At 53.6% G+C, this 22,403-nt stretch overlaps 6 protein-coding genes across 6 annotated transcripts; 2 read left to right on the forward strand and 4 right to left on the reverse strand.

The window, feature by feature from the left end:
* Positions 1–355: 355 nt before the first annotated feature.
* Positions 356–3,117, forward strand: CCOS01_05804 (Spc97/Spc98 family protein; the record flags this gene model as incomplete). Its single annotated transcript, XM_060453980.1, has 2 exons — positions 356–501; positions 582–3,117. The coding sequence occupies 2 exons, from the start codon at positions 356–358 to the stop codon at positions 3,115–3,117; spliced, it is 2,682 nt and encodes an 893-aa protein (XP_060315752.1).
* Positions 3,118–4,068: 951 nt separating this feature from the next.
* On the forward strand, positions 4,069–4,605 carry CCOS01_05805 (uncharacterized protein; the record flags this gene model as incomplete). The annotated part of the gene is made up of 1 exon (XM_060453981.1): positions 4,069–4,605. The coding sequence occupies one exon, from the start codon at positions 4,069–4,071 to the stop codon at positions 4,603–4,605; it is 537 nt and encodes a 178-aa protein (XP_060315753.1).
* A 353-nt stretch (positions 4,606–4,958) lies between these two features.
* On the reverse strand, positions 4,959–8,632 carry CCOS01_05806 (uncharacterized protein; the record flags this gene model as incomplete). Its single annotated transcript, XM_060453982.1, has 2 exons — positions 4,959–5,723; positions 5,777–8,632. 2 exons carry the CDS (start codon positions 8,630–8,632, stop codon positions 4,959–4,961), a joined length of 3,621 nt encoding a protein of 1,206 aa, XP_060315754.1.
* A 5,691-nt stretch (positions 8,633–14,323) lies between these two features.
* On the reverse strand, positions 14,324–14,494 carry CCOS01_05807 (uncharacterized protein; the record flags this gene model as incomplete). The annotated part of the gene is made up of 1 exon (XM_060453983.1): positions 14,324–14,494. The coding sequence occupies one exon, from the start codon at positions 14,492–14,494 to the stop codon at positions 14,324–14,326; it is 171 nt and encodes a 56-aa protein (XP_060315755.1).
* An 806-nt stretch (positions 14,495–15,300) lies between these two features.
* On the reverse strand, positions 15,301–17,398 carry CCOS01_05808 (uncharacterized protein; the record flags this gene model as incomplete). The annotated part of the gene is made up of 2 exons (XM_060453984.1): positions 15,301–16,956; positions 17,015–17,398. 2 exons carry the CDS (start codon positions 17,396–17,398, stop codon positions 15,301–15,303), a joined length of 2,040 nt encoding a protein of 679 aa, XP_060315756.1.
* Positions 17,399–18,915: 1,517 nt separating this feature from the next.
* On the reverse strand, positions 18,916–21,260 carry CCOS01_05809 (KilA-N domain-containing protein; the record flags this gene model as incomplete). The annotated part of the gene is made up of 3 exons (XM_060453985.1): positions 18,916–20,242; positions 20,307–20,439; positions 20,495–21,260. Coding segments are annotated over 3 exons (2,226 nt in total), but the record flags the coding sequence as incomplete, so codon positions are not given.
* Positions 21,261–22,403: the final 1,143 nt, after the last annotated feature.

Raw genomic sequence — 22,403 nt, forward strand, 5'->3', positions numbered from 1 at the left:
GCCTGGGGAAGAAGTAGCGGGGACCACAATTTAGTATGTGAGCTGGCAAGGCACAAGGGTTCAGAATACATCCGCAGGCGCTCTGACCACTCCGTCGTGAGCCCCTGTAGGCTGCTTGCAATCGGCATCAGCAACACTATGAGCCTGTGAGGTCGCGTCCGGCGCGTCTCTCTCAGCGGGCTGTAATGCTGCGAGTACAACAACGAAATCAATGCGATATATGACAACGACCGGCGCATGTTCTGCTCCTCACCTCGAGCTTAACCTCATTTTCTCCACTAGCCGTGGCAGCCCACTCAAGAAGGCTTCACCTTGTCTTTGAACCTCGAGGTGGTCAGTGTTCGGCAATGCCATCATGTCCGCCAACCGCGAGCATCGCATTGCCGGTGCCGTCGACAGCCTAATCGCACACTTGGTACCCAACGACCCTCACGAGGACGATGCTGCAGCCCAGGAAAGACACGACAACTGTTTTGAGCTGGTCAAGTCAATTCTGGATGCGTAAGTCTTAAACCCATTTGCGAATTGTCGAGCATCTCTCGACCACTTGTATGCCATGTCGCTGACCGGTCAACCTCTAGCCCCGCGTCCCCCGCCATTTCCTCCGACGTTAACCACGCCTCCGATCTGATCAAGCGGAAGCTCATACAGAGCAACCCAAGCCAAGCGCTGCGCTTCTCAAACCTCTACACCCGTCTTCTCTCCTTACCAGTCTTGGGCCAGAAATGGGCTATCCTCTACCTCCTCTATCAGCTCGGTGACTCCCCCGATCCAAGCGAGCCGCTGCCCCTCGTACCACCGAAACCTCCACAAACGCAGCGCGACCCGTTCAGGAAACATGAACGAGAACGATCGTCCAAGAACTCTACACCGATATCGAGGCAAGAAGAAGAGCAGTTCGACGATGCTTTTGCGCCAGAGGGATTGAAGAACTTTCCCCCAAATCACAATAAGAACAGCAAGTCTATTGACGAAAGAGAGAAGGACTCAGAAAAGGAAAAGGAGAAGGCGGCAGATGGCGCTAAAACGGACAAGCGACAAGTGAACTTGAAGTCTACCTTGCTGGCTGATAATTACGTCGAGATCGACCCTTCCGAGACGGTGCTCTTACGGGATCTTCCCTTTACTCTCCAAGGATTATCTTCGACTACCTTGCCCTTCTCGCGGCCTGACACCATCACCTTACCCCCGACGTTACCATCTCCGATCATCTCTCTCCTCCACACGGTAGCCGAGCCGTCTTTGTTATACCGACGTCTCGATGTTTTTGTCAAGTCTCCCGCACAGGGCTTGCTGAGACAAAGTATTCGAGCCGCCATAGGCGGGGAGTTGCGGTCTTATCTCAGCCTCGTTGCCACTCTGGAGGGTCAAATTCGCAAAGCCTTGTCTTCCCTAGACGAATCCGCTCCAAGAGGTGGCATTGGAAAGGCAGGCGTCACATTGAAGAGATGTGTAGTATGGACGCGGGAAGCTACGATGGGGCTGCGGCTTATGAGCCTCATTGCCGAAGAGTCAGAAAGTAAAAGAGGTGGACAACTCATCTCCCTCGTACACGGATTTTCTTCTTCGCATGGTGACCCCATGGTTGCAGCATTTGCCGAACGCCTACTCGTGCATGTCACACGCCCTTTTTACGATATCCTGCGTCGGTGGATATACGATGGCGAGCTACTCGACCCATTCTGCGAGTTCTTTGTCAAAGAACAGAAGCAAACGGACGAGCCAAAGACGGGCGGAAACAGTGTGTGGGAAGATAAGTACGAAATCGACAAGGATATGGTCCCAAGTATTATCACTCAAGACTTTGCTCAAAAGGTCTTCCTCATTGGCAAATCTCTCAACTTTATCAGACACAGTTGCGGTGACTCTCAGTGGGTCGAAGACTACTCCAAGGCGGCCTCGAAGGAATTGCGCTATGGCGACACGGCAACCCTCGAGGCTTGGATTGATGAGGCATATAAGACGACCATGAAGCGTCTCATAGACCTCATGGCCAACAAATTCCACCTTTTTGAGCATCTGCAGGCGTTGAAGAATTACATTCTGCTGGGACAAGGCGACTTTATCGCCCTTCTTATGGAATCTCTCGCCGCGAACCTCGATCGTCCTGCCGGCGCACAGTACAGGCATACTTTGACGGCTCAGTTGGAACACGCCATTCGCGGGTCCAACGCGCAGTACGACTCGCCTGAAGTCCTTCGCCGCCTTGACGCCCGAATGCTTCAGCTATCCCATGGCGATATTGGCTGGGATTGTTTTACATTGGAGTACAAGGTTGATGCTCCGGTCGACGTTGTCGTGACCGACTGGGGCAACCGCCAATATCTGAAGGTATTCAACTTTCTATGGCGCATCAAGCGTGTCGAATTTGCCCTCGCCTCTACTTGGCGCAAGTGTATGACAGGTTCACGTGGGGTGCTTCAGAATTCCGACCCCATCGTTGTGCAAACGTGGAAGTCAACGCGCGGCATTCTTGCAGAGATGATTCACTTCATTGGCCAGCTACAATACTACATCTTGTTCGAAGTCATCGAGTCGTCCTGGAACGAGCTTCAGAAACGGATACATCGCGAGGGCTGTACCCTCGACGACCTCATCAAAGCACATACTCGATACCTCAACGACATTACTCACAAAGGCCTCCTAGGCGCGCGGCGTAGCGTCCGACACGCTGATATAGCCACTGGCGAAGACGACCGCACCTCATACCTGTCTCAGCTCGGTGACCTCCTGCGCGCCATGCTCAGCTACCGCGACTCCGTCGACGGCCTCTACAGCTGGAGCGTGTCCGACTTTACACGGCGGCAGGAGGCCGACGTGATGCGCATCTCCACCCGCGGGCCGCGCCACCAAAAGAAGGAATCTATGCCGGGAGGAGATGGCGAGGACGAGAACCCGGCCGTCGCGTCAGAATTCCCCGTCCTGCAGGACCGTCTGCGCCAGCTCGGCGCCACGTTCCGCACCCGCCTCCAAATCCTGCTGGGCGACCTCGCGTACCAGCCGGACGTTGACATGCGTTTCCTCGGTGTCGCCATGAATTTCAACGATGTCTATCAGCCCTCGCGAAGGAAGACAAAGACCACGTCGACGGCCTCTGCAAACACTTCGAGGGCTTGAAGTGTGGAAATTGTGAGAACGAGACATGGGAAAGCTGAATAGAAAAGTTTTGGGGCCAAAAAGGGAACTGGCATTGGATCCGAATCAAAGCTGAACATTAGGACACGGCACAGATGGAATGAGAACGAACGCCCAAAGTGAGTGCCATTTGACCGGCCCCACACCCGCAACGTGATCTCGATCGCGCGAAAAACGTCGCATTCCCGACTCCAGTGTCAGAGCCAGTACGGAGTATTTGATTCTTAGAGGGAAGCTTTGGGGGCCAAGCGAGGCATTCGGGGTTCGGGGGGGCTTCCAGGGCTAAGACAACATAGCCACGCGATTTCGCGGAGTCGGCGCAAGCTCCGCGGGAGGAAGGTGGGAGGTGAACAAGGCGGTGGGTGGGGAGAAATTCCACGTTTCCCGTCCGCGCAATGGTAAAGAGACATTTAGAATTAGGGCGTTTGCGGCTTTTGCATACCTGGGTGGGCGGATGGGAAAGGCAGAGAACCCGATACTTGATTGGAGCTTTTACGTAGAAGTAAACTGCAGAGAAGCCTCTCATGAATGATGAACCATCTTACCTACCCATCCTCACGACAACTTGTCACGTTGCAATGAACCGTCCTTTTCGAGGCTGTTATTCTACCCATGAGGTTCGTCAAGGGCCACAGCAACGTCCAGTTCACAGACGATGTAGATAGGCTGAGACAGGCAAACGGCAATCACACTTGAACATTTGGGACCTTGAGTGAATTTTTAATGAAAAGTTCATAACTATCATGCCATTTCGTCATGGAATCATGAGCCAAAAAAGATTGCAACCTTCCCAATGACAAAGGGAACAGGCGCAGTCTGGCCAGGAGATGATCTATCTGATCCTTGGGTGAACACGTAGAATACGGTTACCATGCAGAATTTCCTCACAAGAGAAGAAACATGTAAAAAAAGACAACAACCATACCCAGGGCTATGAATGCGCTCGAAGGCACAGGACAAAAGAAAAGCCCGTTTCCATTCCTCCTCTCCCAATCGCCAGCCGATACTCTGACAAAATTACTCAAATGTACATGTTGCGATGCACGCGCAATGCAGCCCGGAGCCTCCGTTTCCCATCGAAGCCTTTTTGGTACCGTCATTGTCCTATGGTGCTGTGAACCAGAGACCCAGAAGAAACCGCGTGTTTCGAGTCTCTCTAAAGCCCGGTGTTTTTCCTGGTTCCCGTTTTTGTTTTCGTACTCGACGCCAAGGTTGTTGCCGAGACGGTGCCTACTCAGACACGTCTCCCAGAATCCATATCTAGTCTATACACGAAAGTCTCGTGGCGGCCGCAGCCATGGCATGAAAAAATGCTCAACAGTTGATGAGCCATGCCACCGAGCCGCCAAACTTTCCAACTTTCTTTTTCGAAACAAATATTCTCTGGCGATGCTTTGCAAGCGAGTGCCCGCGTATAGGCATGCCAAGAGGATTGACGCCAAAACTCGTTCGCGAAGTCGAACAGTTTGAAATCGTGATATGCCGCAGAACATACGACCAAAGAGGAAGGTCATAATAGTCTCCACAGCAGATAGTGCTGAACTCGCCAAAAGGCTGAACCGTAGCATCGTGATTTCGTAAGGTGTACGCCGCCGTAATAAAGTAAATTCTGATGGCCATCAAAGACTGCGAGACACGTGCTCGCCTTCCAACGCCATCTTCCAGAATTCCAATTCGAATTCGCCGTATCCACTGCAAGGGAGATCCAGCCAGAATTGATCAATCCAGACAATGCGTTCAAGAACTCCACGCGCTCTACAACTCCAGAGCCGTGAGTAAAAGTCCAAGCCGAGAAAGAAGGCATGTTTATGTGACGGACGTGTCTAGACGTCCATCATTTCTGTGTCTTCGTCCACCAAGGTGGGAAGGGTGGTTGACTCGCTAGGTCCCCAGACACCTTCGAAGACAGTCGCAGCTGATCTGCGACGTTCGGCGACCCACGACATCGCCGTAGTGGTCAGTAATTGTTGAATGGTGGGTCGCTCGCCAGGCTCGGGTCTGACCATCCAGCGGACGATTTGATCGAGTGAGCTGGGGTGGAAAGGGTCGCTCATAAAATCCGGAGGGGATCTGAGCTCGGTGCGCTTTCGTGTAATGAAAGGGCTGCTTTCGTCGTCCATGACCACGTTCACCCGAGTTGGGGCGATTCCCGAATGCAGGCTGATATCCGGAGCACTGGTCTGACCGAGGAGTGGGTCGTCCAGCGATTGCATAGTAGGAACACCAGCGGCATCTCGGTATGAACTAGTCGTAGTGGTGGCGCTGAAGGTCAAGCTAGGAACTTCGGACAAGTCACCAGAGCGAAGAGCAATCCAAGTAGGGCCGTTGTCGGGGAGAACGACGTTGGCAGCCATCTCAATCAGAATGAGACCGAGTGAGAAAATATCCGCAGGCTTGTTGAAATCGCCGCGAAGGATTTCAGGACCAATGTACTCTCTGTCTCCCTCGGCGTCGACGCCCTTGGCAGCAGGCCACTCGGTAGCCAGGCCAAAGTCACCAATTTTAAGGATACCCTCAAATGTGATGAGAATGTTCGCCGGCTTCAGGTCGAGATGAATAAAACCAGCTTCGTGAATGCTTTGAAGACCCTATCTCGAAGTCAGTCGTCAGTCGTCACAAACACAAGGCAATCTTTACTCACCAAGCCAATGTCGTGGATAACCTTCCAAATACGGAAGTCATCCAGTCGGCCTTTGCGACCAACATTGCTCAAGAACTTGTCCAAGGTACCTTCGTCGCAGTATTCGGTTTGGATGTAAAGGTATTGGTTGTATTCCCAGCTGTCGACGTAGTGGATAACGTGGTCTGCGTGTGTCAGGGCCTGAAGTGCGTGCACTTCCCTCAGCTTGGCCAGACGATCCTTGGGTCCAGTGAATTGGCGGCGTGCCTTCTTCACGGCGTAAATACGATCGGGCTCGGGACTCTCGCGAGGGTTCTTCGTCGGAGTTCCACTAAAGACAGAGAGGAACGAGGCGCGGGAGTATCCGTTCTTGACCACGCGGTAGACGGAAGAGAACTCTCCCTTGCCAATCATCTCGACCTTGTCAAAGCGCGAATAGAGTGAGTCTTCGACATCGCCGCCACCACGACCGGCATTGACGGGGGTCATGAGGTGTGTCGAAGTGCTTTGGAAGGACTCTCGCCCTGATGGAGTAACCGGGGTAGTAGTGCTCCGCGTTGACTCGGCTGGATTCGAGATTGACAGGCAGCTGGCATCGGGAAGAACAACGTGAGACGAGGGAGTCCTCGGAGAGCGCTGTTCCACAGGGCTAGCTATATGGTGAGGAGTAATCTTAGCCAAAATGTCCTTTTGATAATCACAATCCGTTGTGCTAGTACAAAGTCGGGTCCGCAATGGCGAAGGAGCACTAAACCCCCTTCCAGACCTCGATCGACCAAAAGACGGCAAAGAAAGACGCTGTGTAGGAGACAGTCCATCGGTAAGAGAGCTAGTTGAACCGGGCGGAGAACTCGGTAGGGGGCAACTGGCACTCTTGTCGTCGGACCGCTCCTGAGCGGTATACATACCAGTAGATTCTCTGGAGATCATCGGCCGCACAGCTGACATGGGAGGTGGAAGCGACCTCTTGGCGCTGGGGCTTTCGATGCTCTGCTCACTCAAGTTGCTCAAGCTGGGAGTGAGCCCCTTGCTCGGTGTGAGTCCATGTTTCGTAGGAGTAGGAGGGGCGTCGATGTCAGCCCCGAGGCCAGTGTTGAAATTGGTGTCGAGGGAGAATTTCTTATCATCATCCAGACTCAAGACACTTCCTCGGCGTGCATGGCGCGATCCAAGCCTTTGGAAGATGCCCAGACCCTTTCCGGGATTGCCACCGAAGGTGCTGCGTGACGGGGCACCGGGGGCCACGAACGGAGTTGAAGGCATGCCGCCAAAAGAGTAACGGTTGTTCTTCTTGATGGCGCTTCCAGGAGGAGGCGGGAAGGTGGCGAAACCGTTGGTTGGCTTCTTGCAAGGCGTATCAGGCATCGTGAGCTTATTGTCTTCCTCGGGGTTGCGGTTAACCTTCGAAACGAGGCCTGTAGACATGAAAGCTCCCGCCCATGGCTTAGCCGCCTTGAAAGGTGTGACAGTCTCATTCTCCTCCTGCATGAAGAGTGGTCGAGATGAACCATAAGGCATCGACTTGGCGAAGTTGAGAGGAGCTCGTGGCTTTTCAAAGACGTAAGGAGGAGGCATGCTGTTGTTCTGCTCCTCGAGACTGTTGCCGGACGTCGAGGTCACCAACGTCTTTGACAGCGGATGAGGCTGATGTGAAGACCGCTCAACGGGATGGGCAGAGGGATTGGGCAAAGGCCCGTTCGAATTGAAAGGGCTGTCCCGAGGAAGCTGAGGAGGGAGAAATTGGTCCATCGATAGGCGGGGTCGGTTCTTGACGTTGGGAGTCGAGAAATCTCCGCTCATCTGAGCCAAGTGGCTCGCGCCAGACTTACGTCCCCACGAACTCCGATCGTGCTGTCTCTGCTGCAGCGTTGAACGTCGTAGAGAGCCAGTTCTTCTCGGAATTTGAGGCGGGGTAGGCGATGGGATTGGCTCTCTGGAGGCAGGAACGCTTGGCGAGCCAAAGAGCTCGTACTCTCGCTCACGGTTCGCCTCGTCGTGAATGTCAAAGTTGGTCTTGCTCGGCGTGTTGCTGGTGTTGTCGAAAATGGTGAAATCAGATGTGTTTTGACCAAAGCTTGAAATACCGTGTAAACTTCTTCGCTTCGCGACTGGGCTACCCAGCGACGCCTGATCCAAATTCATGATCGCGTCGCTGCGCTTGAGAGCGCCCGATCCCGGTGCTCCTTGCGAATCGCCCTGACTTTCCAGATGCTTGAAGATATTCGACTGTTGAGCGTGGCCGGATACGTCGAGATGAAGGCTATGGCGTGATGATTTTTGAAGGGACGATCGGGAACGCGGGCTCTGTTGTGCAGAAGACTGGTTATTTTCCTGGCCCGAGGCCTCCGAGCTTGAAGATGAGGAAGGAGTGGAATTTACCCCCGAGTCTGTTGTAGCGTTGAGCGCGCGTTTGAGGGGGGATTTAGGCGATGTCCTTAATCGAGTCGCTGGCCTCGAGGGGCTGCCGGTTGCCTTTGCTGATTTTGCCGAGCGTAGAGAGAGCCGAACACTGGGACGAAAGGGTGTGGCAAGAGTTGGCGGAGAGCTAAAGGGCGTCGTCGAGGTCATGGAAGGAGGGAGCCCCGCTGGTGTATGGCTTTGGAAATCCCCAAAGTTGATGTTGTTGTGGCTGCTGCTAGGAGGCGTAGGGGTAGGAGTGTATCGTCGGCAGGGCGATTGTTCTTGCACAGGCGTATGAGAACCGCTGTGTGAGCTCTCTGAGCTGGGGGAACTCGTACGCGCCAGGCTGAACTTTGAAGGTGATCGGGAAAGAGACCTTCGCAGGCTCCGGACTGAGGATGCGAGCACGTCTACATGGTGGACGTGCGTGGGGCTAGGAACAGTGAGTGTTCCGCCACTGCTATTGGAGAACGACATGGTGAAGGTGTTCTTGGTGTCGTAATGATTGGTTGTCTTTCTTTGGTGTTGTTGTTGGTCGCTGTCGAAATACAAAGAAGAGCAAATTCACTTGTAGGAAGTGATGTGATTGTGTAGGCGGTAGGTGTGCTCAGCAAGCAATGAATCAATCCTTGTTCCAAACAATCTGTCGCTGGTATTCGTCGTCGTATACTGTTCCGCTGATGAACCTATGGTGTTGGTAGGTGGTAGAGCAAAGCGCGGTCGATGGTGATATGCCGTAGGTGTTGAGGTGAGGGCTAGGTAGAGCGCGTGTGGTGTTCTGCCGTTCCGTGGACGATCGGAGGGATGCTGACTACGACGACGAGAAGTGAGGGCAGCAGTGCCGGGTGCGCGGAGGGTAGGCAGTACGGAGTAGTGTCGTCGTTGTTTTCGTGGGGTTTATCCCAAGATGGTGATAGGACTGGACGTGTGTTTAAGGGTCCAAGGTGTGTGTATGTGCCAGTACGGGTTACACGTGGACGAGGCGAAGTGGCCTGGTCAGCCGGAAAGGGCGCCCTCGTTCTTGGTGTGATGATGGGTGTGGACGCGATGTTGCAGAAAAGAAGGCTGAAAGAAAAGGAGGAAGAAGAGGGTCCTGACAGGAGGACAAGACGAGGCGAGGCCAGAGTAGGTAGGACCGTAACGTAAGGTAGGCGTAGGCAGGCAGAGAAAGAAGGGACGGGACGGGAGCGCAAGTGCGTCTACTGCATGGCGCTAAGGTCTGAGGGGGATGGTTTGGACAAGTCGAGCGAGCAGGAACGTTCAGGTATGCGTCTTGCTTCGCATCTTCATTCCGCTTCAGTTGGCGATTCGTGATCGGCAGAGGACCTTGTCAAGTCATCGCATGAAGGGACGGTACCGGTAGATGGATGGGTTTCTTGTTGCGTCCCGTCGTCTGATGAGAGGCGCGCGCGCGAGAGTGGCGAAACGATAAGACCCTGGGGGAAAGGTAAGGTAGGGTGAGTTTTGTCGGGAAGGGGACCAAAAACTTGGAAACGCGGCAAGGAGATGGACGCAACGAAACGCACAAAACGGGAAGGGGATAGAAGGAGTTGTGAGGGTAGGAGAGAGGTAGGCGCAAATAGGATTCGGGGAAGAGGAGGATGCGCGGTGAGTGTGTGCGTCGGGTTGTGTGCGTCAAGAGCGAGCGGGTGGGTGAAGTGGGTGGTGGTTGGGTTGCGGGTTTGCGGGTGTAAGTGCGAAAGGTGCAGCAGCGCAGCGCAAGACAGCGCGAGCCGAGTGGGTTTGCGTGGGACACTTGGGAAGATGGGAGAGACCACGACCAGGCAGGTAGGTAATGGGTGAATGAATGGTCGATGCAGGCGGGTGGGCAGGCAGGAATGGCACGCCCAAGCCGGGGGATCGCAGTCAGGATGGAGACGTTCCTTGCCAAGGTACCTTACCTTTAGGTACTGTAGGTGGTGAAGGCGAAACTTGACTGGTCTCTCTGGAACGGGAGTGAGAAAGGGCGTGCAGATGTGGACACTGAGAAACTTGGGAAGTCGCTGCTTCTTTTTCGCGATGGCGCGCGTGGCGTGTGTTGTTTACAATATTTCCCAAAGCAGCTAGACCTGCACGTGATTACGCGACTCAAAGTGGATCCGGTCTGTTAGAGCAAGACCGCAGCTGAAGCCGTTTAGGAAGCCACAAGGTCGCAAATGCAGGTCCCGAAGTGGGCAAAGAAGAAAGAAAAGAAAAGAAAAACAAAATCTCATCACCAAGCTCTAGACATGCAGCGTCTCAACTGAAGAATCTCGAGGCTGCAAACTTGTCTTGCTTCTTCGTGATGATGGCCAACTTTGGGCCCGAGTCTGTTTCTCTTGTCCTTCATTATCATGCCCACCCACTAACTAGGTACTAGTCACAAGCCAACAAACACACAGATCCACGACCTCTTTCTAACCCTGACATCACTAAACCCAACTTACCCAACGGTCTGGCATCCAAAAGACGCCAGGGGACCCCCCAAGATTGGGCCGGGGGGATGCCTTTTTGGAGGTTTACAAGCATCGTCTATTGGTTGAGTCCTTCCATCTACCTGCAGGGTCCCGCCCACGCGTCTGAAGTCTCCTGCAGCCCGAACCTCACCAGACTCCAGACAGAGGAAAATATGGGCAAGACAACGAGGGAGATCAACACGCTCTGGAGACGTATTGGACAATCAAGCCTGGCGCACTGCGAGAATGCACAATGTGCGGGACTGATCCATATCCATCTCGTCTAAGCGTCCACACCGCACCGTCCAACCAAGACCAGACGAGGCTTGCGCTCCTCCCTCTTACACGGAATTCTTCTTAGTTCTGAGGCATCCATCTCTTCTTCCTCCGGGACGGCCTCGCGCCTATTCGCCTCGTCCAAGATCCAGCTCGCCAGGCCCGACATGCAGTCACACACTCTGCAGTAGTCGCTGCAGTGCCAAAGGGGGGGGGGGGGCCCTTCCCCTTGGTCTCATAGCCACGACTTAACTGCCACTTGTTCACTCTAGACTCCATCGACACGCAGCAGAAGCCAGGAACGCTTCTTTTCTTTTCTTCTTTTTCTTTCCAACTCGTCATTCTCGGGCTGTACAAGATTATCTGCGTCTCGGACACGAGTGACCACATTGGCGAGCCGCCTGTCGGGCAGCGGGAAAAGGTGGGCTCATCATCAAAATAGAAAAGACGGCTGACCCATGGCTGATGGAGCCAGGCCACTAAACAAACGCGACAAGCCACAGCCGGGAACCAAAACAAAACAAAAACACCAAAACAAATACTTCGTCAACACAACCTCGAGGTACCTCGCCGCAAGTACCTTACCTTACACTCATATACGCACACACACTTCGCAGTAGGTACACAACTCGTCGTCATCACTGGACCGTCATGACCACCACATTGGCACACACACACACACACAGGCCGACAGCCATCAACCTTGCCTCACCAATTATTGCCTTCCCAGCTGTCCGGTCCATTCATCATGCAGCATGCCTATAGTTCAATATTCCCAACATATCGGCCAGGCTCTCCACAGTATCGCTCGCAGCTTCCGATCTCAATGGGGAAAGCAGCAAGGTCAGCGATTGATTGCGCCTGATATTACGATTTCATGCTTGTGACCGCGTCATCTCGCTTCACTGAAAGTCTGGAGAGAACGTGAGAGAGAGCACCGCAAGCTGCCCAAAGCACTCCTTGACAACCACTAGACTTCCAGAGATGCCAGATGGCATCGCAGAGAATCGAGGGCACGGTCGAGCTCGCCGGGCTAGCGAATCTGGGACAACCTGGAGCCTCCTGCCCGGCCCCTCGTCTGCCTCAAATCTCTTTTTTAGCTTACTGCCCACCAGCCAATGTTGAAGCTCCTGGAACGTTTGGGAAAGGTCAAACACCATGGTGCACGGCAGCGGCTTTACAAGGTTTCTCTAAGAAGAAACTGGTGTTTCTCTCCATGCTTCGTTCTTGCTCTTCTCAGTGATCCAGATGGAGCTCTTCAACGGGCCGCTTTTCAAAAATAAAACGGGCGTACCGCGAAGAGAGTCAAGACCGCGCACGCCTTTCTCATTCGGCCCACCACGCGGGCAAGTCAGTAGGACTAGGGCGGGGGAGGGGGGAAGTGCTGAGCTTGGATCCCCGTTCGAGCCTCGAAAGCTCGGACACTCTTTGACCTTCAGATGGAATTCTGGTCTCTATCTTTCAGCACAGTCAGTAGACTCCCGCGTGTCGTTGGGACGGCGGCCGCAACTCTGGAACAGAGACGGGAAGGGAGGGTGCTTTCCCTTCCGAAGAGACGGGAACGACTCGCCGCTGCAACACAAAGGGGACGGCAATACAAGTCAAGAAGAGTTCGAGGTAAGGGGAAGGTGTCAGCCAAGGTAACACCAATATTCCTCAAGACCCGGAGCACACCAAGAACGAAAGAAAAGATGAGATGACTTTGAAATTGGGTGTAAGTGGGTGGACCAGCTCAGCTGAACGGTGAACCCCATCGGCATCCTTTCTGTGCGTCAAATCTCCAATACGATGCAGCATCGCAGATTACGCAGCCGCGGCCCGCCGTGGTAAAAGCAATGTCCTCGGTTCTCGACAATGAACAAGGCAGACTTCCGAATAGCCCGTTGGCGGTACCGTTACTGTTTGGCGGCCGCCAAGCAATATGGGTAAAGATGGCCAACCCACCCTACCCTTACTGCGTACACAGTAGATCAAACGGCTCCTCTTTTTGACAATCTGCAATCTGCGTGGACACTTTTTCGCGGAGCCAACTATCCGTACGGAGTATTCCAAGGTTACGTAGTAGGTACATACGATACTCGGTACAGATGGATACCTTGCCTTCTATCTAATCAAGTAAGCGATATCCATACAGTAGTACCCGTCGCCGTCGTCGTCTCCGCCAATCTCCTCCCCAGTCCGTCTCCAGATTAATCGGATCTCCCGTCCTTGTTTTGTTTGGAGTACCCGATTTGTTGACTTTCCCATTGTTTATTGATTTGCCGTCAACAACAATAAAGTACCACCAAGAAATCTCCTATCGATACTGGAATTCCTCTCTCCCCCTCCGGAGACCCTCTTCGGGCCCCAAAAGCCCCTCCCTCGCCTCCTCGGATCCTTCTGCAACTGGCACAGCACAGACTCCCGAAGACAGAACCAAAATTGGGGCGGCATAGGCGGGAAGAAGGGAGGGACAAAAACTGCCCGCATCTGTGTCATCGTGTCAGACATGAGGCTTTTGCGAATCACGGTACCCAAATGGTCAAGACAGCACATGGAAGAAGAAACGACTTGTTTTTTTGACAATGTGTATTCAATATCCGAATTATCGGCATCCAACCGCCGCAACCTGTGTCCAATCAAAGACTGCTTGGCAGTAAAACCTTGGACAAAGAGGTAAAGTTCGGTGACCGAACCGCCGGGTAGCCTAGCAGAAGCCACCCGTCGTTCGCCCCGTCTATTCGCAGTTTCGCGCCCCGGGGCTTACCGTGGACCGCCGACGGGCGCCGCCACTCCGGGGATAGAAAAACGTCCCGGATCACCCGTCTCATCCGCTTTGCTTCTTCAACCTCGTCGCTTATATCTGTCTGCCTAACCTATCGCATTGTCTCTATTCTGTTTGTTTTGAACAGTCCACGTCTCAGGTAGGCCTTTGTGCCAGGGCAAAATAGTTGCAAAAACTCACCTTCACCAGGGTGAACTCGGTAAGCATGGTAAGGTGGGTAAAGACCATCCTCCTCCTCCTCCTCCAGCTTTCTGAATCAAAGGGGTGACGAGGTTGTGGGAAAACAACATACCCAGAAACGCATCGACTCTTCCAGCCCGCCCCTTCCCTCCGGTTCCCCCGCGGTTTCCCGGCTCTTTCGTCACTGATTTTACCTTTACTGCCCTGTTTTCTTCAATAATGCCAGACCTCAACCTCGTGACCGCCTTCCTCTCCCAAGTCTCAAGTCCGATATATTGAAATTGACTCAAAACTCCCTTCGAGGCCCTGGCCCATCCATTCGTCCATCCCGCACTAGGCCCGTCTCATTGCGACCTAGGAAGACCCCGAAAAACAAAAAACTCAAGAAACCAATCTTGCATCCAAAACATCAAGGGTCTCTCAGGGTCTTGCAGGGTCTCTTTGCCAAAGTTTACCATGGTATGAGGCATCGACGATCCGAACTATATTCACCCGCTGGCATCCAACCCATCATCATCGCCCCACACTTGAGGATGCCCAAAAACCAACATGTAAGTCCACTCTGGGGGGGAACAGGGCCTGGGGAACAAAGTGGCCCTGAAATGGAAAAAGAGGGCTTCCAAGTGTTGTATCCAATGTATCCCGTACCGTCCGGCACGCCACGGGCACTAGCGTAGAAAACATAACGTCACAGCAGGACGAGGTTCTCAGTCAGGCAGCAAGACCCGTCGATCACATCAACAGATCAACGTCAACAACCAAGACCGCATCACTCAGCCGTGCAGCCACGCAGCCAGGGCAAGCTAAAGTATGGTCTTCCCGCCGGGCGGCCGGGGAACTTAACTTTTCTCAAAATGTGCCGAAAATACCCAAGACTAGCAAAAAAAGATGAATAAAACAAAAACGTCATTCTCACACTTGTCTTCTTTCAGACCTCTTCTTCATGCAGTTGCTTTCGTGTAAGAGAATGTGAAGCTTGGAAGGTAACTGGGGGGGCATTAACCGCCCTCAAATTGGTTCCTGTTTACTTCAAGTGTCTCCTTTGTTCGGGCTCACACTACAGACAACCTAGTAGGTATCTTTCTCTGCCTAAACCAAGTGGGTGAAAGGCCAACCCAAACCACTCCCCGCCCGTCAAACCCAAAGAAACCCAAGACCCAACGCCTCGGAACTGAACCAACCCCAAATCATCATGCAGCTTGCATCGCTCATCTGTTCCCCTCACCTCTAGCCTTGCCTTTTCCAGAAGCTTCGTAGGTTCGTATCCATGGGAGATACCTAAAGCTCGCTTTCCCCGTTCCTTGTCTGTCGAGAAAAGACGGGAGAGGGGTTCACTTGGTAGACCCCGTTGATCCCGCCTGGGTATCAATTATACAGAACAAAAACAACAACCCAAAACCCGATCTAGACGTCATATGCTTCTATCGGCCATGGTTCTTTTGTGATCAAAGAGGTCGATCGATCGATCGTCCATCTCGGCAGAGCAACGCTTACGACAGGTTCTTTCGGATCCATTCTGCCCAGGAGCAGAGGTCCTCCATCACCTCGAGCAACCTACCCAAGTCCTGCGGGGTAAACTGCTTGCCCTTCCCCTTGCCAGCCTTCGCCGCATCACTACCGTCGGCCGGCACGATGTTTTGTGACACGACATGTACCACTCCGTTCTGCTGGATTTGCAGGTCCACGTTGGCGGTTGCGTTGCGGAAGGGAAAGACGATGTGCAAACCAGCAGAGGGATGGACGGTCAGCACCACGTCCAGAGTAAGCTCCTGCTCGTTCTCGTCATAGCTCTTGGACATGAATCTCTCGTATTCGGCCTGCGTTGTTGTCGTATCACTCATTGTGATGTTTTCATGAACCTCGGGTAAAGCCTCGCCAGAAATATCAGATCCGAAGCTTCTCTCCAATAGCGTCGAGATCAGCGCATACTGGCGGAGGATGGGTAGCATTGCTATCAGCTGCCGTGGGTGCGAGAACGATAGCTCGGTGACTGTTTGTCCATACACTGGTTTGTAGATAAGGAGCGTGTTCTTGTGTTTCCGGGATGAGACGGTGCTCTCATTGCTCGGCATCGGAACTCTCCTCTTGCAAGAGATGACTCTGAGCTCGCTTGCATCATGGTGACTTCCTTCGGGTATCGGGAAAGATATGCTATCAAATGTGTAGGTCGGCAGAGGCATGGGCTGAGCCTGAGCTCCTGTGAGGGTGTGTAGTGTGTTCCATACCGACTGCGGCACGATGACTGAGGGGGTGAGTGTCGCGACAAACTTGACGTTCGGGTATTTGTGCGTTGTGCCATCCGCCTGCACCACGTCGATGCCCGAATCCTTATTGTCGTCCGTCTGTGGCAGCGTCGTAGGCTCCGGTTCCAGCCAGTCTAGAGCCGGCCCAGAAGCTGCAACGAGAAGATCCTCGGGTCCAGGCTCGGTCTTCTCAACCTTTTGGGAAATCCAATTCTCAGACACTCGGACGGGAGGGAACATTTCACCATCCAACGCCTTGCAGCCTATGAGAATCGACCAGGCCTTCTCCATTTTCTCGCAGTAGCGTGTCGTCTCTGGTGCTTTGGGGATGACATGGCGCCTCTCCGTCCAATACTCGATGCTTAGTCCCACCATGCCCCTCGAATGCATCCTCGGACGACCGCTCTTGGTGCACATGGCAGTCGTCTCGAGGAAACGTTCGGGCTTGCCGCTCATGGCAGGGTCTTCCCGCAGCTTCGACATTTCCCACTTGTGGAGTCTTTCGAGACTCTCAAAGATGCCAGCTAGAGCCTCTTGGCAGTCAACTCCCGGAATGACGCTCAGCTTGTCGAGAGTTGCCAGACGTTCAAGATTGGCAGAGAATGCTTTCAAAGTCTTGGTTAACGGACTCTGGTCAGGGCGAAGTTGCAGATCCTTGAGCAGGATGTTGCCAGCTTGATCCTTATGTCTTGTGACAACTGGCCCTGATTCTGGAAAGCCCAGCGAGACATTCTCCACGATATTGTTGTTCAGCTCGATATCGATGGTCAATGCTTGTCCGGCGATGACGAGCATTTTTGTCTTCCTGCCGTCGGGCGACCGATGCTCATCCCACATGCTAGTAAGACCAGTTCGGAGCGTAAGTCGTTCGAGGCCTGCTTCGCTGACTCGACCTGTTGCCTTCTACAAGGACATCATTAATTTCAATTGCGACCATGAGAAACAAACAGCCATGACTTACGCTGAGAATATCAATGACGGTATCAAACCTCTTGAGCTTGTCGTCCTCACTACCCAATGCTCCCAGACCACCGAAGCCCGCGATCCCGGCATGATCTAGTCCCATGTCCAGTCCACCACTGATCCCAAGCGCGCCCATCGCAGCTGCTGCGGAAGGGCTATCGAAGTTGAGAGCACCATTAGCTGGGTGGCCCATCAAGGTGGTCGAGGTCGCTGGCGATTTCTTAAACTGCTGAGGCGACGACTTAGGTCCTCTCGGCGAAAAGGCTGTGTGCGCTTGCGATGCTGAAAATGGCGTCGACACCGGCGGAGTCGCTGCTGTAAGCTGCGAAGGGGTTCTGCCCTGCTGGGAAGCCGCATGCTTCATCTGCGTCGGAGTAGCCATGTTGTGATTCGGTCGGTCGGGCGGTCGATTTCGATCGTGATTGAAGGTAAGAGCCGTGGAAGGGCAGCGTCGCGCCGTGATACTATGTCTGCGCCCTTGCGGCCATCAATTTGAATATTCGATGCCAATGCTTCGTCTCCAAGTTCTGTAGCTGTTCAAAGTAGTGGTAGTGCCGCAACTAAAAGTGGGAGTTGAAGACAGGATTGTCGCTCCAAGCTCGAGTTGAGCCGCAGAATAATATTTGAGCTGTAAGGCAGCTCGAGCGAGGTACCTACCCCCGACGCGCAGGTGGTCAAGGTGCCTTAGCGCTACCTTAGCGGAAGGGCAGGCGGTCCGGGTTTTAGCCGACGGGAGCCCTGGGGTATTTGCCTTACTGGCGAGCGAGCCCTCCCATCTTAGATACCTTACATCGGCCAGTTGAATACCACCAACATCTGGGCTGAGGTAGATAGAAGTAAGGCGATTGTCAATTATTTTATACACATTAAGTTTGATATTTTTGTGTTACTTTGGCCAACCAATATGTGCACTGATCTCCAGCTCTGCTCGAATAAACCTGGAACGGGATCTGAATTATCACCTAGTCGAGTAAGTCTTAGTCCTGTTCTCATTTCCAACATTAAACCCGTATTGGATAGTTGAGAACCCAGGTCGTTGAAGTCAATCGATATCGAGACGATTTGTATATCCGTGAGACCGACCGACATCAACACTAGCCAAAACCATAACCCAATCGCCAGTCAGATTGGTTCTCACACTTGGCCTGAAGTGCTCTGCCCGTCCAACTATCAAGAAGAAGAGATTGCCTTCAACATCACAACTTCACGGTTTACAAGGCCCGTAATTTTGAAGCAGCAACAGCTTTTTTTATTTCCATTCGTCAAGTCATTACCTAAAGAGACAGTTTCCAACACACGTCTCACACTTTTGTGAAAGGAACAATCGTCATAAGGTCATCATCCTAATCCCCCATCTCTGACACATTTCAGCGCCAGATGATCCTCCACTGTATTCGAAACCAAAGCAAAGGAAAAGATGTCGGTGATGTTGATGGTCCGTCCTCCGATGTGGTGTTCGCATGCCGCATTGCCCGAGTGTCATAACGGGCCAACAGGCCGTAGTTTCCAACCCCACCGTGCTCTTTCGTGTATGTTGTCCCGAAGATCCGGAAAAAAGGAGAATGGTCGAGTCTTTAGGATTACGTCCTCCCCCATGCAAGGCGTCATTCATCAGCATCTACAGCCGTGATGGGCGTTTAAAAAACAGGGAATGAGAATTCGTCAGCTCGTCAGCGTCGTCTCCAATGGGTTCTCGATGCCGAAAAGTCGTCTCGCGAATAAAAAGACAAATAAGAAAATTGGTGTGCAAAGAATGTCAAGAGGCCTCGCACTCGAGGCTTCAGGATCATAATCAGTTTATCATTATGCCTCAAACCAAATGTCGCCACAACGCCCACCAATGAAGTGACTGAGGTTCAGGGCTGATAGAGTATGGCCGGCCCACAAATGTCGCCGCCACTATCTTCCTTGCTGCTGTTGAGCCATAACGGGAGGAGCGCGAGCCATGGTGTCATACGTGGGAACAGCCGAGTTCATGAGCGTCTTTCTGCGCTTCATGTCCATGCTGCCACCGCTCAACGGACGCTGCAGGTCGTCGTCATCATCGCGACCACGCTTGATGCCACTCGAGGCACCGTTCATCTGTGAGGGGTACCCGTTGGGCATGGAGTTCATGTCGGACTGGGTCTGGTAAACATTGTTACCGCCAGCAGCTGCAGAATTGCGGTCGGTGATTACATTAAAGAGGTTGCTTGAAGATTGCTGAGCGACACGCGGAGGCGTGCTGTAGCCGGCCTGCTGGGAGTAGTAGGGCTGAGGTGCAGTGGCGGTACGGGGAGTAGCACGGCCTGATGCAGGAGGGTGGTTGGGCGAACCCGTCATCTCAGGAGAGAGGTGTTGGTGTTCGGTGGCAAGGGATCCAACGGGAGGAGCCGAGTAGTTGTACGATCCGCGATTGGCATCGTAGGCGCCGCTGTCGTGGGTGTACTCGGCGTCGTGCTCGTGGTCTGCCTCTTCCTCGCCCGCAGGCTGAGAAGCATTGGAATCAGGATGCATGATGCCGTTTGAGGGCTTCTGATCCTGGGTGGCGCTCGTTGCAGCGGGCCGTGCTGACGGAGGACCCATATCGCTCTTAGCGTATGGGTCGTTCTGGCCGTATACGGAGCGATCTTGCGAGCCCTGGCTGGTTTGGTAAGGGGACTGCTGAGAAGACTGGTTGTACATGGCCCTCGAGCTGTCGTATTGCTGTGTGCCGGTCTGATAGGGCTGCATGTTCTGAATGGTGGAGCCAGGCGGTGTGGAGGCAGGAGTTGCCGGCATGGAACGGGCATTGCTGAGGCCAGTGTCAATAGACATGGGGTTCTGGGGCTGCGCGTTGGTCATTCCTTGAGATTGAGCCCACTGGAATCCGTTGTCTGAGGCGCCCATGCTGCCACCCATTACGCTAGAAGCGCTAGTCGGGGGAGTAGGAAACGTGTGGGCGCGGTCGAGAGTGGGACGGCCCATGTTAGCATGGGACGGCAGTGGTTGCTGAGGTCCAGGCAGTCCCATAGAGTGATGATGGTGCTGTTGAATAGACGGCAGCCCAGGGGCGCCATTCTGAGGGGCACCGCGCATCTGGCTCTGTTCTGCCTTACGGCGTTCAGCAGCAGCCATGACTTGGTTGGTGCGAGTCTGGTTCGTGGGGTGGTAGAGCAGAGCGCCAATGTTGTGGACGAAGAGGGGATAGAGCAGTTCGGTGATCTTCTCCTTGTTTGCAAAGTCCAAAGCTCTCTCAAAAGGGATCCTGTTATTTTTCTTCACGTTAGACCTAGCCCGGCCGGATTTGTCTTGGGGCACATGAAACTCACCAGACACCCTTAAGGTGCATAGGGCCAATCTTTACGACGTGTCTCACTTTCTCGCTCTTGAGAATTCCATCGCGGCGACCGCGGGTCATACCCGCGACGTTCAATAGCTTGGTGCCATTGATCATGTGATTATCTAGTGTGCATGTTAGCATGCTTCGGCGACCATTGGATATGCCAATCGAACTTACCCTCGCGACGCGCAACACAGATGCCTCGTGCCTCAACCTGGAAGCACAGGCTGCCTTCATCCTCCCACAAAGTGGCCGTGACTCTGGGTTTCATACCGGGAGGGGCGACTTGGCCAGTGGTGTCGAAACCCTGGAAACCTCCAGGGTTGACACCTGGGAGAGGCAGCACGTTCTGTCCACCCATTCCGTTGTTCACGGGAGCGCTTTGAGGCGAAGTCAAGCCATTGGCATAACCGTACGGCTGGCCGTATTGAGTCTGCTGCTGATATTGAGGCAGATGGCTTGGCTGTAACGGCGGTGGCTGGGAGTGGTAAGACATTGCGCCGGACGTCACGGTCTGGGGCGGTGGCGCTTGACCGGCAGAAATATGTTGCTGATAGTACATGTCTGCTGCAGGTTGATTCATGGCGGGGTAATGCTCGTAACCACCAATTGGCTGACCGGAAGATCCAGGAATCGCCGCGTTGATGGGCAGAGTGGGAGAAGGTGTCTTGGGTCCGTGGGAGGATGCGGCCGACGTGAAGGACGACTGCGAGCCTGCGTGAGAGCTTGAAGCGGAGCCGATTGAGCTGACCCGGGGTGACGAGGTACCCGATGAGTACGCCTGATGCAGGTTGGGCAATGGAAGAGACGGCACTCTCTCGCTGTTCATGTACGACGGCCTCTGAGCCGGGTGAGCGTTGTAATACGACACGTCGGTCGGTCCCCGGGTTTGCACTGAAGAAATCGACGGTAAATCCAGTTTCACGGTTGTTGCCCCGAAGGTTCTACCACCAAACACCAGAGATCAGTAAAGTCCGGGTTCGCCTAGCGAGCCTCGAAACTACGACAGCAGCAGGATGTCAGACGTGCGGAAAGAGAAAGCAATTCTCTTTCGAGGAGTCTTGTCGTGGTGCCGGACTAGATATCCGAAGAAGCTTGGAGCAAGGGCAATTGGAAGCAGCGGACGTGGCTCGGCGGCGCAGAGACTGCAGTTGCTTCCAGCGGTGACGGTGCTACAAAGTATGGACGGAATAATCCGTACAACACAATGGTTCTTTTGAAAAAAAGAAACAGATCAGGACGGTCGTGGTCGTCGTAAGAAGTCGTTAAAAATCAGGAGATTCTATCTTCGTAGCATCTGAGGTTTGATGGAGATGGCGGAGGCGGCGATTTGGTAGCTGCGGTGTCTTGTCGAATTGGCGGTCGTAAGCCTTAGGTTGCAGGCTAACTGATGGAGAAGACGTTTGTCGAGGTGGCAGAAGAGGAGACTTGGGGTGAGTCTCTCGAAATTGCAATGCGGGTTGCACGAATGGAGCCGAGGACGGTGACGATGCGAAGCGAGGGAATGCCCTTTTTCTTCTGAAATCGGGGCTGAGTAACAAGCGGTGGAGGGCCGTTTGTTTGGAGGTCTCTATTCAGGCAGGTACCAGACACAGCACACAAACACTCGAGGAGAGCAGGTGAATCGTCTTGGTCTTCCTTGATATTTGCTTCTCTTTTTTTTTTTCTTCGTCGAGCTCGCCCAACTCTTCTAATGCAGGTACATTAGCTACGAGTTTGGCGTATATAGGAATGGGGGCGGGTGTGCAGTAGGAGGTGCAGCAGAGGAATGAGAAGGGTAGTTGGAGGTTAAGCGGGTTGAGGTGAGGTGAGGAGGTGGAAGAAGAGGGTAGAAGAGGCAGTGGAAGTGTAGAAGAAGTTCTGACTTACCGTCCTCGCCTCTTTGGCTATCCTGAGTGGAATATTGGAGGTGGTTGGTGGAGTCGTGAGAGGTAGAAAGAAAAGAAAGAAGACGGGCGTGGGAAGGTTTTGTTTTTGGTGGTGAGAAAAGAAGAGGAGGCAGGTCGAAGTCCATCCATCCACAATCCACACCACACACGCCCTCTGGCCCATGTCCACGCCCACCCCGGCCGGCGCAAGTGCAAGG

Source organism: Colletotrichum costaricense, assembly GCF_030867565.1.
Source record: "Colletotrichum costaricense strain IMI 309622 chromosome Unknown Scaffold_5.1, whole genome shotgun sequence".
Taxonomy (NCBI): Eukaryota; Fungi; Ascomycota; class Sordariomycetes; order Glomerellales; family Glomerellaceae; genus Colletotrichum; species Colletotrichum costaricense.